The sequence below is a fragment of the Schistocerca serialis genome, chromosome 7, assembly GCF_023864345.2.
Source record: "Schistocerca serialis cubense isolate TAMUIC-IGC-003099 chromosome 7, iqSchSeri2.2, whole genome shotgun sequence".
In the NCBI taxonomy this organism is placed as follows: domain Eukaryota; kingdom Metazoa; phylum Arthropoda; class Insecta; order Orthoptera; family Acrididae; genus Schistocerca; species Schistocerca serialis.
Genome location: NC_064644.1, coordinates 365,183,515 through 365,197,642, shown reverse-complemented (window position 1 = coordinate 365,197,642; position 14,128 = coordinate 365,183,515). Strand labels below are relative to the sequence as shown.

Here is a 14,128-nt window from a genome sequence, read left to right as displayed (position 1 = left end):
AAAATCATACGCTAGACATTCTTTGGTGAACCTAATACCAGCAATGTCTTCATAAGTTTAATTTTGTAATTTTTGTATGAGTATACTGCTTTCAGCGCATGGCTGGGTAAATTAAATTAAATTTTTTCCATTTGTTGCAGCTTCAAACGTGACCATATTCAATGCACTGGAAGCATTAATTAAAATAAACGCTATCAGTCACAGCTTTTCGTCTTTTATTGGTACCCGATGCATTTCAGACTCTATGGGTCTATCAAAGGTGAAAGTTGTCTTAATACGTGCTTCATTTTTTCTCTTGAATGAAGTGAAAGGCATATGCCTGTCATGAAAGACTGTGGTGTGAGGTTACGAATTTCGTAAGTCAAACGCGGAAAATATACTATCGAACATTTTAAGGGATGTAATCGAGAGGTCAGATCGCCCACAAAATCCTGCACTAGTGACAGTTTCGCATTTATAGATTGCGTATCGGACCTGCCACGGATGGGGCCTTCCGGCCAATGACGACAAACGCTCATTTTCATTTCCATTCCCTACCAACACACGAAATTATGGTACTAAAGACCCTACTAACGAAGGCGCACTCGCAGAAATAAACTCTACAGCAAACACAGGGGCGTAAATCTTAAAGCAAATGTCTTAAGAGCACGGCTCACTAAAGGGATGACAACGTAACACGCAAAACTTGTCAGAGTACCCACAATATGTTTACTTTCAATCAGTGCAGGAATGACTCACGTGGTGAATTAACAAGAAAATTTAGTAAATTACACCCACAGGTAGATATTCGTGATTCATACTCAAAAAGGCCAGAAACTGTCCACTACACTCAATTGATGAGCATACTGTAGCTCACTTGCATGCAAGGCATGGAAAATACACCTTCAAGACTTTACGTAAAAAGGATGACGAGAGCTCAGGGCACCTGTTTAATTTTACAAGTTAAGATGGCTGCCCAATGACGAAGGTAGAAGCTTACCATGAAGATTCAAACAGTTTTTAATTTAGGAGAAATGCCAGGCCAGGTTCCTGTCTCTCAGATTGTAGAGCGGCTAGTGATTGGAATTCGGGTAGGTGTCTCAGTACCAACAGTCCTCAGTTCAGACTGCCTCTTCAGCCCCAACGATCAGCGGGACGGAGAACACACAAGCAGCCACACCGAATTTCGATCACTGAAAAGCACACTGTGCCTCCCATAAGCCAACTCTCGAATAATGTATGCAATGCACGCACGTATACAGCCGCTCAGCGGTACATCACTGCCCCCTTGCAGAAGCATGTCTACCGGTTACCCAGCAACCAGATGAAGATGTTCCCACAGAGCTCTCTTACCAACATCGCACATGTGCGACTCAGCTCAATGCTCCATCCATTTCTACCCCTCATGACTTTGTGGGTTTTCCGACTGGCAGCGTGTGGACAATCTTGTTTTGCATTGCTTGATCCTTTATTTATTTAACAGTTGCTTTTCTTGGGCTGTGGATTTTGAACGTTGATATGAATCCAGTAATTGGTGCTACTGAAGTAACCTCTTAATAAGAGTATTTTGTACTCTCTCTATATTGGACTACAGTGCGCCTTACGAGAGTAATGTATGGGCACCGACATACAGAATGTTTGTGTTGGTGTGTGGAGTCATGGATTATTTGCGAACGATCGCTCGTTTAGAATATCAGTGAGAGTTCTATTCCTGAGATGTCTCGAACTCTTGACACTCACAATGCCGCTACAGTGGAAGAGAGTAAACGGGAAGAATGCTGTACGATGCACGGTGTGTGCAGGCACGTCGGCGTCGGCGCCGCTGGCGGCGGGCATCGTGGCGTTGGCACTGCAGGCGAACCCCAACCTGACGTGGCGCGACGTGCAGTACCTGGTGCTCATCACGTCGCGGCCCGAGCCGCTGCAGAGCGAGGCCGGCTGGGCGCTCAACGGCGTCAACAGGAAAGGTGAGTCCGCAGCAAGTGGCGGCGGTCGCAGCACAGTACCCCACTCTCCCCGCCTCACACGTACCAGACACAGCCTAAACGACCTGAGAAGCATATGATTGGCACCCTTAATACAGCCTGACAAAAGAGCAATCAAGTACGAGGGTCACTCCAACAGAAATGGTCAACTTCTTTTCTATCGGAGACCCAATTTTTGTTCTACATCTTTGCTATTTGCGGAGGTTACAGAAAAATTCTCCGCGTTTGTGTAAAAATTCAGTTCCACCTGTTTCCACTAGTAGCGCTATTCGAGCACTCCGTCAATATGTCTGCTGCATTTGATATTCATCGGAAGAAACGTACTACAGTAAAGATCCTTTCCCGTGCCAAAGACACAGTAAGAAACATTCATGAGAGGTTGTAGAAGGTGTATGGGGATGACACTGTTGATAGCAGTATAGTTAGTTGTCGAGCAAGCGGATTATCCGGTGAAGGTACGCACGCCTACACACGTGGTCTCCTGCTCAACAGCAGACAGAGCAGTGTGCAGGGTTTTCACTGGTTTCGGCTGACATACACATAACAGTGAATGAATAACAGCAAACGGACATTCAGTCCCTGCGGCAGTAAAAGAAACGAATACGTGAATAATATTAAGACAATTGGAAAAGGTTTGCTCTAGATGAGTTCCCGAGAAAGATTTGCTCTAGATGGGTTCCAGGAGTAATGTCGGATGCCAACAAAGAAACATGGAACACGGCTTGCAGTGAACTTAAGGAGCTACAATAATTCCGGAGGAGAATTCCTCACGTAAAGAAAGTACCCCATCGTCGAACGAGATTTGAGGATGATGGCTGCCTCGTGAAGGGTCAAACGTGTTTCTCCTGAGTTCTATCATTCCGGTATACAAGCCTTAGTTCCACGATATCGCAAGGCAGTTGGTACGTACGGAGATCGTTAAAAAGTATTCTGCACTTGTTTTGGGGTGACCCTACGCATTACGCCGACTCTAGTCTAACACGGTCACACCACATTAATTCGATACTGTGGAAGTGCAATGGTATCCTTATCTCTGTGACAGTCGTTTGTTGGAGAGCAGGTGCGAGAGTCTGCATTAACTTTTAACTGCACTCTAATGTGGCCTAGTATCCACTGCGGATACATCTACTAAGGTTCAGTAACACAAAATATCTTATAAAAATTAAATAAGGGTCAATATGAGGCCAGTGGAGTCTGTTTTGGAACACTGAAGTCGACTCCAACCAATCATTTGTTGGCAAAAGTAGACGAATTGCCTATAGAATTATGCAAAAAAGATTATGGAACTCATGACTAACTGCTCTGCCGACAGTTATTGGATCAACCCCTCTTTTTGCTTTAAGAAACTATATTTCATGCTCTTGTGAGTCATAGTAACCTAATTGATATTTAAAAGCATAATACTGACAAATTGTTAAAAGTTGTTATTATTCTGAATTCGGATCTGTTTGCACATCTGTGTTTACATTTTCGCCAGAATTATAGCTTCCAAGCTATTTTCACCCTCTTCTACCTTAGAACTCTAATAGGCACAAACTTGTCATTTGCTCTTCGTGCTCTACCGTAAGACTTGTCTGCAAAACAAGCACACGCGAGATGTGAGAGAATCGTTTCTCTGATATTACAACGGGGAAGATGCCTCTTCCTGTTTCTTGATCCCATATGCTGTTTAATGACTCATCAGTGTGAATTCTACACATAGCCAGTAATGATAAACCAATAGAGGTTTTAAGTGAAATTGCATCTAATTTTTCCCAACTGTCTTCTCCTCCACAATATTTCCGTTATTATCGTTCATAAAGGATTGAAAAAGGGTTCATATCACTTACTCTGGATATACCATACCTTGCAGGACCAGGAGTCAGTTTTATACAGTTTGAAGTAGACACTCATCCATTTTGTGTAAATGTTTCCAAGTTCCACATCATGATACGTTTGTCTGTTGACTGAACCATTTACACCGCTTGCAACTTTCCATGTTAGTATCAGAGCCTCTAGTGCGTTTTGATTCAGAAGTAGGATGACTGTTGTGGTCTCTAGAGTGTTCCTTTCTGCAGAATAATCTCCTCCAATTCCGGCGCAACTAATAACGCTTCCAGCTGCTCGACAAAGCGAATTTTTTCCATTGTGACAACCTGAAAGAAATTACTACGCTAGATACATAAGATGTTTTCGAACGATATCTTTGATGAAACGTTACTAATGGGGATAATTCATTGATAATTTGAAGCAGGAAGCGACGAAATTGTGCAACGTCACAAATTTCAGCAACAGGCATGTTAAGACCTACATTGTTATAAGGAAAAGCCTTTCTACATGTAGCTTAGGAACAAAATTTTACAGCCAACATTTCAACATGTTGTGAAACAAAGTCGTCAAGTTTCGCGCGTTACCATTTCAATGTAAAAACTTTATGATAGAACTGACTCTTTTGTGGCACATATTCACGCAAAGATAATAGCAAATTTTAAACATTAAGCATCCGCCCTTAACAGATATTTTCAGATTCTTTTGAGTGAATATACAGACGCTACCCCAAATTTGAGCTGCTACAGTGCGCTTTGCGATAAATTTCAGTGATGCTTAAAATTAATAAGCACCGTCCATAAATTCAAGTTACAAAACGTGATAAATTTGTAGCTGACAATTTGGCAGCACTTTAGCAAGTAATAATTACCTCTGACTAGCTAACAATATGACAAATTAAAATAGTGATTTGCTTACAACACGAAAAATTTAAACGTAGATTACTTATGACCCTGGCTCCAAATAATGCCACACAACCCACTGTCAAATAGCTGCTTCCTGGGTTTTTGACAAAACGTCAGTTATAAAGGTGGCCTTTACAATGCATTAACAGAGACGAACTTTTGGGTGGAAACAACTGAAACATAGACTTGTTTCCAGAAGCAACCAACATAGATAAAACAGAAGGGACCACACTTATTCAGTTGTTACGCGCAGCCGGCCGGTGTGGTCGAGCGGTTCTAGGCGCTTCAGTTTGAAACCGCGCGACCGCTGCGGTCGCAGATTCGAATCCTGCCTCGGGCATGGATGTGTGTGATGCCCTTAGGTTAGTTAGGTTTAAGTAGTTCTAAGTCTAGGGGACTGATGACCTCGGAAGTTAAGTCCCATAGTGTTCAGAGCTATTTGAACCATTTATAAATAGTACAAAAATTCTCACCGCTTTCATAGGACTCGATAGAAGAAATCACCGGCACATATCTTAGTTCTCTAGACCAGCTAGAATCAACACGGTGGTATCAGGATACCAGATTAAGAATAACTGACAAGACTCCACCAACCGTCTGTCAGAACGTCACCAGTACATTGCAAGCCCCACAGGAATCCGCTCCATAGGAATCCAAAATAGCACACAGTCTCCTGATCTTCTCTTCAAGATGCTAATAGAGCCCTTCGAGGAACACGTGCCCCTACTGATGGCAAGCTGGACCACAGTATAACGCAAGTAACATCCACCTCAGACAAACTGCAGCCGAGTACCCCGGCTGTCTTAGTAGTCTTTATCACTCGCGAAGGGCCACCTCACACCCCACGACGCTGCTCTCCAAGCGAAAACCACGGAAATGCGATTGACACCAAACAGGCTACCGCAAACTGTCCGAGAAATTCTCTGACGAGAAAATGTCAAGAGATCAATGAAATTAAACATGAAGTTAGAAGGCGCAGCGGAAACATCGCAAAAGAATTTGATAAAAGCAAGCCGCACTGCTCAGATATGTTATGGGTGACGGCACACAGCGTAGTAAAACGAAACGAAAAGCTAGACGGTCTGGAGAAGGAGACGGAGACAGATAGTCTAACATCGCGGCGTTGGCAAAAAATTTTCAAATGAAATATGACTTCTATTTGATCACAGGAGGTTACGGAATCATCTCTGTCGCCTCAGTATGATCGGTTCTTCTTCATGAGAATGCAGCAGTGAGGAAGAGGTTTTGAGTGCGACGGAAGATAATCATTAAAAGACAATTCTCTTGTAGCTTTCGACGTCTTCTGACAGTGCATTGTCAGCAAACATTCAAATACTTTTAGTGACAGATGTCCAAAAGTATACTGTCTCATGTACTACTTTGTAACAGCAGGACATATAACAAAATAGGAAATGCCTTATTTGCATTATTATTTAGTAAATGAATAAGTATGGGTTGTGTTAGCAACTTACCTTCTTTAATTAATCCATTTATTTTCATTTTGTAAAATTTCATTTTCTAACATTGCAGACTTCATTTCTGTGAAATTAATATAATTGTAATTGTTGTTATGATGGTACTTGTTCGAGGTGTTTCATTTCAACAGTTTCAGATTGTTACACAGTTAAATGTTAACTGATTCTGTCTGATTGTATAGGTGATGTCCAAAAGCCGTTAAGAAAATTAAAAGAAAAGAAAGAAGCAAAGTTTCTGGCTCCGGCAGTAGAATACCGGAATATTGCGGCAACAGTATCCAAACCATATTGGCCAGTCTCTTCCATGACATGTCTGTAGAAAAAGGGTAGTTAATTCGATGATTTTTGCGTTGCTTTCTCAAAACCCTTTCATGATTGTCTGTCGTGTTGCTGCGGGACGAACAATGTATACCGCTAAACGCTTTGTCTGTATGTAATAGAAACCTTTTATAGCGTCCCAACCCATCTAGAGAAAAGGAACTCAGAAAGAATAAAGAACAATTTATATTAGCGCAAATATAATCGTTTTCAGGAAAAACTCGACTGTTTTCGCGGGTAAATGTACGGACTTGTCTGGCGGCAATAACCATAATGAATTTTAGGCGCACAGAAAACAAATCGTAACTTTCAAAGAATAAATTTCTGTTTATGTCAGTCATATGAATGGGTGACAGCAGCATGTCTCCAAAGAATTATAGCGAACAATCTCGTTCTCCACGTTGACAAGCTAATATTTTATTAAACACGCAGATGAAAATAGTTCTACAGATAATTTTATTGTTATTTAATGTTAATGACATACCGCGCTCTATGGGTATCGTTGTTCACTACTAATCCATTAACAGCCTAGAACTTACTTTGAATAAAAGTAATCACCAATGACAGCCGAAGACTTCCGGAGTGAGAAGTCGTCCTTGCTCTGCCAACGACCTTGTCAAAGAGTGTGAAGGAGCGGAGAGAGGTTCAAGACAATCTCTTGTCCTTAGGGTGGGGAAAATACCTTTAAAAGACGAATTAATCCTTAATGATCAAGACAATGGAAACTCATGCAGTGAAGACACACAAGATGTATCCACAGTTTATGTGGTCTGTAGCTGAAAACTTTCATGATGATCCTTCGATTGATAAAAGATTCAGAATTGTTCCCCGCTGTGGATCTCCTGGATGGGACTACGTGAAACGACCATGAGAAGAATATGAAGTAACCAACAACACGGTGGCATTCTGCGATTGGAGCCTAGGATGTCAGACGTTTGAACGTGTTAGGAAGAGAGCAAATTCAAAAAGTAAATGAAAAGACTCAGTCTGGATATAGTGGCCAGTAAGTGAAGTGAAATGGAATGTTGAACATATTTGGCCAGATGAATATAGGGTCATATGTACTGCAGCAAGGAATAGTATAACGGGAGTGGGGTTCGTTATGAATTCGAAGGTAGGCAAAGAGTGAGCTATTCTGAACAATTCGCAACAGAGTCGGTAGCAAACTAAAGCCGACAACAATAGTTCACTTGTACTTGCCGACGTTGCAAGCAGAAAGTAAGATAGAAAGAGCATATAAGAATATTGGACGGGTAAAGCAGTATATACAGGGAGCCGAAAATCTAATCTTAATCTTCCATTGGACTGCGGCTGTAGGGGAAGGAGCAGACCAAAGAGTTAGAGGGAAAAATGAGTTTGGTAGTAGGAATGAAAGAGGAGAAAGCGTAATTAAATTTAAATTAAATGTTAGTTAGTAACATCGCATACTCTTTTCAAAAGTCACAAAAGGAGGAAGACACGTTAAGGTGCGTGATAGATAACATCATGGTTCAACAATCGAAATCATTAGACTGTAAGTCCTACTCAGAAGCATATGTAGACTCAGGTCACCATTTAGTAGTGATGAATACTAAAGATGAAGAGAATCGTCCGCAAGAATCTGAGTGGAAGGAAGTGGGATACTGAAGTACTGAGGAATGATGACATGTGGTTAAGTTTGCTGAAGATGTGGCTATTGTGATAAGGGAGAACACAGCAACATGTTCACTTGAACAGCCCATGTTTAAAAATTTCTCTTACATGTGACGACGACGATTTTAATAGCTCTGAGCACTATGGGACTCAACTGCTGAGGTCATAAGTCCCCTAGAACTTAGAACTACTTAAACCTAACTAACCTAAGGACATCACACACATCCATGCCCGAGACAGGATTCGAACCTGCGACCATAGCGGTCGCGCGGTGCCATCTCACATGTGGTTCACAAACATCGATAGGTACAATTAAGGTAACCCCAAGGAAACCTTGGGTAAGACGACATGCAGAGACCGACGAAAGACAGAAATCCAGTAATATAAATCACTCCTAAATGAAATAAGTAGGAAGTGAGTAAAAAGACAAGGACAAAAGGCTTGCAGAAAAAATGTGAAGAAATGGAAAGAGTAAGTATCGTAGAAAAACATCACTCGGTGTATAGAAAAACCCAAAAAACCTACGGTGAGATTGAAAACAAGGGCAGTAACAATAAGAGTTCAACAGGAATTCCAATGCTGAAGGCAGTGGAGAGGGCGGGTAGGTGGAAATAGTATATTGACGGCATCTACTAGGTGGAGAAATTGCGATAGTAGAAGAAATTGCAGTCGATACCGAATAAATAAGGGATCCAATGTTAGTCGAATTTAAAAGAGCTCTGGAAGACGTATGATCAAATAAGGCAGACGGGATAGATAACATTCCGTAGGAACTTCTAATATCACTGGCGGAAGTGTCAAGCCATTGACTACTCAAGTTGATGTATAGAACCTATGAGACTGGCGACATATCAACACACGTTTGTGAAGCTGTCAACAGCCGGTAAGTGCGAGAATTTTGGACAAACGGCTTAACAGCAAATGCATCCAAGTTGCTGAGTAGACTAATACTTAGAAGTCTGGAAAAGAAAATTGAGGATCTGTTAGACTGACGATTATTTATTCGTTAGAGAAGGTTAAAAACCTGAGAGGCAGCCCTGACGTATCGCTTGGTAATGGAAGCAAGACTGAAGAAAAAATGGATACTTTTTATAGGATTTGTCACTTTGGAAAGGTGTTGACAGTGTGAAATGGTGCGAGATGTTCGAAAATCTAAGAAAAATGGATTAAACTATAGGAAAGATGAGTCATACACAAAATATGCTAGAGCCGAGAGGGCTGGATAGGACTGAAAAATGGTTCAAATGGCTCTGAGCACTATGGGACTTAACATCTGAGGTCATCAGTCCCCTAGAACTTACAACTACTTAAACCTAACTAACCTAAGTACATCACACACATTCATGTCCGAACCAGGATTCGAACCTGCAACCGTAGCGGTCGCGCGGTTACAGACTGTAGCGTCTAGAACCACTCGGCCACTCCGGCCGGCGATAGGACTGAAAGACCAAGAAAGATGTGCTCCATTAAAAAATAGTTGAAGGCATGGATGCATACTTTTGCCTCTACTTTTCGATCTATACATCGATGACTGAATGGATGAACTAAAAGAAAGGTTCATGAATGGAATAAAATTCCAGGGTGAAAGGATATTAGCTTTTTACAAATTTATCAGACTTGCTGTACATATGTATTTTGTCGGCTAGCTACGTATTGAATTGTTCATTCTCATGACTGACCTACAAAAGGTGTACTGTAACTTATATTAATAACAACCATCTGAAATTGGCAAATACATGCATCGCATAATGACAGTAGTTAAATCTTACAATACGCACTATACATATCTGAATGAAACTGCCTTATACAGTGAGCGTATTTATATTGTAACAATTACGTACCGTTACTGTACGATGTACATATTTGTCAATTTTAGATGGTTGTCATTAAGATGAAGCACTTTCTTTGCAAGTCTCAGTAGGTAAGGCTTGAGAATAAACAAGTCGGTTTAGAATTATTCGAGAAAATATATGTACTGCAACTGTGACAGATTTGAAATAAACTCCTGATAAAATAGACAAATTGTTGATCTCAAATCAACAAATGGTTGAAACTGCGTAGGTGTTAAGATTTGCTGATGACATTGTTACATTCAATGAAGGTGTAGCGGAATTAAAGGATTCGTTAAAAGGAATGAACAGTCTGCTAAGTATAAATTATAGACTGGCTGTAAACTGAAGAAAGACGAAAGCAACGATAAGTACCAGAAATGACAACAGCATGAAGCTTAAGATTAAAATTGGTGATCACCATGTAGATGAAGTTAAGGAATTCTGCTACCTTGGAAGCGAAAAAATACATGACGGACGAAGTAATGAGGACATAAATAGCAGACCATCACAGGCAAAGAGGAAATTCCTGGCCAACAGAAGTATCCTGATATCAGTCATAGGCCTTAATGTGAGGAGGAAATTTCTAAGAAAGTATGTATAGAACACACCGTTGTATGGTAGTGAAACATGGACTGCGAAAAACAGGAACAGAAGAGAATCGAAGCATTTGAGATTTGGTACTACAGAGGAATGTTGACAAATAGACGGTCTGATAATATATTGAATGAGGAGCCTCCACGCAGAATCGGTGGAGAAAGGAACGTATGGAATACATTGACGGGAAGAGGGGGGTTGCTTTCTTTGGGGGAGGAGACCAGAGAGGTCTTCGGTCTCATCGGATTAGGGAAGGACGGGGAAGGAAGTTGGCTGTGGCCTTTCAAATGAATCATCCCGGCATTTGCCTGGAGTGATTTAGGGAAATCACGGAAAACCTAAATCAGGACGGCTGGACGCGGGATTGAACTATCGTCGTCACGAATGCGAGTCCAGTGTGCTAGCCACTGCGCCATCTCGCTCGGTTTGACGGGAAGAAAGTAGTGCTATAGGACATACTTCCACGGGACTAGCAGGTGCTACAGAGGGTAGAAGCTGTAGAGGAAGACAGATATTTTGATACATATAACAGTAACTGACGATGTAGAGTGTAAGTGCTACTCTGATATGAGGAGGCTGACACAGAAGAGGAATTCGCGGCGGACCTCATCACAATAGTCACGCGACTGATGACTAAAAAAAAAAAAAAAAAAAAAAAAAAAAAAAAAAAAAAAAAAAAAAAAAAGCTTACAGTTTATGGATGTGTACTTTCAGTATATTTCTCTTACAGGTTGTTACTAGATATGGAATAAAGGTGGGTGTTACCACGTGTACATTATCCGAGACTTAATCTCTCTCATTATTTTCCAGAAATGTGGGTACTTTACTGAGATGTAATTTGGTTACTGTGGCACACCTGTGGTGAAAGATTTCTGTCGCTTGTTTCAGTTAGCCACAAGTTTGGTTACGGCCTGATGGATGCAGGCGCCATGGTGGCCCTGGCGGAGAAGTGGACCAACGTGCCTACGCAGCACATCTGCAAATCCCAAGAGATCAACGAGGACAGGTGAGATCATCGAGAAGCTATCAACTCTCTTTCAACAGGTCTGAGACTACGACGCGAAACGAGCATCAGCGTCTAATTTTATTGTAGTAGGAATAGACCGGCTATTTTGATGAATGAAAGTTTCACAATACACTATGAGGAACGATAGACCATAGAGAGGTCCATTTTTGGAATTTTTGAGTGTGTTGTTTTTAATCCGTCTTATATGAGTAATACGCCTGAGACGTCCGTAAGATCCCGAGAATAGACAGGAAAAACCATATTTTCTTAAAGTCAGGATCTAGCAAATGTACGACAGTATTTAAGAACATGTGTCCATGAAGTTCGTTACAAACTCCATAGCGACAACAGCAGATTTATGTCAGTAATTGCCAGTGTGTGCTTCACACTCTTGGAACGTTTCCAAAGTCAGAAAAAATTGAGAGGTTAAACCAGCTGAAGGTGCTGATATCGCAACAGTACTTACCGATTTGAAAGTTCATGTGATGTACCGGAACGAAAGTTTGAAGGATTGTGTCCTGACATTCCGTAAGTGCGGTATGCAGGGATGAGATGCACGCTGCGTTGACGAAAGTATGGAATACAGAAGATTATTTAGATTCGAATAATGGTTTATGTGAAAAATTACCAATCACATGTGGATTCGAATGGTCTCAAGAAGGAATATGTCAAATCTTGAAATGATTCATTCCTGTAATTTTTATTAACAACTAAACATGCTCTGTGAATCCAATCCATCAAAATGTAATGTGGACTATGCTTTCTATAAGTACTTTTGAGATCAATGTCGCCGCTCTCCTCAAAAGATCGACATCACTTCATTTCGTATAAGCGCGGCGGATTGTTAACCGTAGGGGACCGTGTTCTGTTCCCAACTTGATCAGACATTTTCTCCGCTCGGTGACTGGGTGCTGTGTTGTTCTCACGGCCGTGTCGTCACAATTAAGATTTCACCGTTGAGATGAGAGTATGGGCATTTTCCGAAAGCTAGTAAATAGAAATTAAAATTCCTTCACAGACCCTTTACTGCATATTTACGAAAAATTCGATTTGCATATGATGGCGACGGATGAGCAATGCATGTCATACCAGAAAAGAGTCTGTGAATCGTTAGGCCCAGGACTTTTACTCAATTTTTTTTCCTATTAGCTTTGAACAGCGAGAAGCGAGGAAAGACTCGGTTCTCTATCATCCTAAATGAGAAATAATCGGTAATATATCTTCAGGGACTAACTTACGTGCTGAATCATAAAGGTAGCAGTTTCTAGTACTGAAATGAAGTGTAAACCATGAAACTTCTTATTCCAGCTCAGTACTTTGAGCCACGTCGTCAAAAAGATAGCGGACATAAACAATTCACTTAAATCCAATATGCCTACAACACTCACTAACAAAATAATTATAGATTTGCTCAGGACATCGCAGTTGCTAGATTCGACAATTCTCAACACCATGTTGCCTTACAACTAATACTAGACATCAATATTCTCTACAGTTCAGCTTGTCATCACAGTTTACGTCGTAATGCTAAATAAATGTTATCGTTGTTCTATTCCGTATGTGGCTGAGAATGTGTGCCATCACGTCCCAGGACAACACCGACGCCCGGTGTTCATAGGTGAACCCCAACCAACATAAACAAAAGCATCCGCTCTTTGTACTAAGGAGATACGTTCTTCCGCAAAGTAGGACCAAAATAGTTTCACAACTGCTGTAAATATGGAAGTGCATGAGCGTTGTACCCCATCTGTTTCCTTTAAACTCAACCCGACTTGCATTAACGGAGTTACTGGCCCACAGTTGGTGTTCAGAGCACAATGTTCAGTCGAGGCACTATATCGAAAATAGCTTCCTTCACTATGTCAAGGATGGTTCGAAGCCACAGTTATCATGCAAGGAACGTCACTATGATGACAATATGCCACTCATGATTGTATTCGAATTTTATTACTTACTTTTGTATATGACATGACAGTGACGTCTGTTCCACAGGTTGTTTACGCTGTTGCAGAAACATCTGAAAGGGGTTTCATTGTGATATCATGTGCATATCGTAACACTAAGTAGAAATGTCCTGCATCACTCTTAAATCAGATGATGAGTCGAAGTGTGGAGAAGGCCTGCACGTAAGTGCTGAAGGTCCCACGCCTCCTTGTTTGACCGGATGGCTAGTAGTACGCAACAGTAATAAGGTGCAAACCCGACAAGGGAAAAGGAAACAACCAAAACAGTACCGGCATGCCTCGTAGAGGTCAAAGGATGCAATATCAGAATAATATTAAGTGGAAACGGGAGAAAATAAGTTAAGCATCATTGAAATATGTATCAGATTATTAATTTTAGTCAGTAATGACGATCCTCGTGCCTTGGAGTCACATTAAACAGAACACATTATTAGCTTTCGAACAAAGCTAATAAGTTGTCCTACGAGGAAGCTGTTAGATAGTTCACGCACAGTAAATACTGTAGATCAGATCTCCGTGAAGCATCACTTGCATTAGTATATTCGACAGCGGGCTGTTACATACCAGTTCGATTCCGCAGCGCTCATGTCAAGAAATCTGATGTTTATTTGAATGCAATAGTTAGTCATATC

General features: G+C 41.2%; 1 protein-coding gene across 1 annotated transcript in view; it reads left to right on the top strand.

Moving 5' to 3' along the window:
* LOC126413092 (furin-like protease 2) overlaps window positions 1-14,128 on the top strand; it is a 714,734-nt gene that overhangs the window by 527,127 nt on the left and 173,479 nt on the right. Inside the window, exons 9-10 of the mRNA XM_050082987.1 lie at window positions 1,782-1,946; window positions 11,415-11,532. Coding sequence (XP_049938944.1) covers window positions 1,782-1,946; window positions 11,415-11,532 — 283 coding nt within the window. The remainder of the gene's footprint in view (window positions 1-1,781; window positions 1,947-11,414; window positions 11,533-14,128) is intronic.